The sequence below is a fragment of the Buceros rhinoceros genome, unplaced genomic scaffold, assembly GCF_000710305.1.
Source record: "Buceros rhinoceros silvestris isolate BGI_N320 unplaced genomic scaffold, ASM71030v1 scaffold31724, whole genome shotgun sequence".
NCBI lineage: Eukaryota > Metazoa > Chordata > Aves > Bucerotiformes > Bucerotidae > Buceros > Buceros rhinoceros.
Window position 1 is genome coordinate 1 of NW_010409347.1, and position 1,479 is coordinate 1,479.

The following is a 1,479-nucleotide window of genomic DNA, read 5'->3' on the forward strand; positions in this document are numbered from 1 at the left end:
CCTGCCCTCGCCGGAGGCTTCCTCCGCGCCCCCGGCCTTTCTGGGGGCTGCTGAGGACGGTTTCCGCTGGAAATGTAAAATTTTTGATAATAAAACCAGTGAAGCATCATAGAAAGAAACGTGCTTTTACACGAGGGCTCCGCCTGGGTGCGAATAGGTCAAATCTGAGACTTACCGACCGCGGCAACCTCCCGGTTAAAGCACGACAGCCGAAGGTGGGATAGCTGTTATCACCCCGGAGAGGTTTGAAAGGAAAGATGTTACGGACGAAACGTGTGCCAGGAGAATTGTCAAGATGGGCTTAAAAATACAGCTGCATTTGCACTTAATATGTGGAAACGTCCTTCCATGGGAGCTGCTATTTTCGGCCTCGCTATTGTGCTCCGGAGCCTCGTGAAATAGAAGGATGAAGATTAATTTCCCCCTGGAAATAAAGGCTCGGACATGGTTTGAACTAAATGAATCATCATATATATATTTTTTTTTTTTAATCCCTGGATACAAACTGCTGATTCAACACCTAGATTTAAATCCTGAAAAGGGGGAAGGGTCGTATCCGGGGGGAGGCTGTAAGAGGGGGTGTGCGAGGGGGGTTTCCTGGAAGATTGTGAGCGCAGCTGAAGGCCCCAGCAGCTTTTTGGGAGGGCAGTAGGTCGCTGGGGGTCTCCCAGACAGATGGTTGATGGTTGAGAAGGTCCTTGCTCAGCAGCCTGGCTGGTTTTTAACAGCCTGTGGGGTGCAGAAAAGGAAAGTTAAGTGAGGGGTAGGGAGGTTTTGGTGAACAGGCTCAGGAAAGAGGAGGCAGGGCTGGAGCGGGGTGTGCGGTGGGGACGGAGGAGGCGGTGGGCGAGGGAAGGTGGATGAGGGGCAACGAGCATTCCTGGTGTTCAACGCTCAGGGTTTAGCAGAGCTTGGAGCCACGACGTGAGGAGAGCAGCGCCCCTCAATCTCACAGGCTGGATTTTTCAGTGTTAAACCTGGGAGGGGAGCAGGAGCGGTGCCAGAGCAGTTGAGCAGCTCCAGCGGTGCCTCTTGGGAGCGCAGAAGCCTTTGGAGAGCAGTTTGGCATGATCAGCTTGTGTGCTGTGTACCAGGTGTCTTCCTCGTGTGCTGCTGCTGATCCCTGCACTCTGGCGCGAGGTGGAAGGGATTAGCACCTGTCAAAAACCGCTGCCAGAGCGACGGCGCTTCCCTTCCTCATCCATCAACATCCACCCGGCACCGGTGGAGGGCGAAAAGCCGTTAAGCTCACGTAGAGGAGGAGAGCAAAGCTTTATTTGCAGCCGCAAGAAACAGGAGGTTCTGGGGTAGGAGAACAGTGTTGTCACAGTTATTCCTGGTGCTCCATCATCTCCAGTTGAAATAAAGGCGTTAAAACGGTCCTTAACAGCCCCGGGATAACCAAAGGCTGCAGGAAGTTGTCAGCCGGGCACCTCAGGTTGATCAGCATCAGGTTTCGAACGGAGATCAGCGTATCCC

The 1,479-nt window shown here is 53.5% G+C and overlaps 1 protein-coding gene across 1 annotated transcript in view; it reads left to right on the forward strand.

Annotated features, from left to right (window-relative positions):
• Positions 1–1,094: 1,094 nt before the first annotated feature.
• The window catches only part of EWSR1 (EWS RNA-binding protein 1), a gene marked incomplete at both ends in the record, with an annotated part of 8,320 nt that continues 7,935 nt past the window's right edge, over positions 1,095–1,479 (forward strand). Inside the window, one exon of the mRNA XM_010135214.1 lies at positions 1,095–1,252. Coding sequence (XP_010133516.1) covers positions 1,095–1,252 — 158 coding nt within the window. The remainder of the gene's footprint in view (positions 1,253–1,479) is intronic.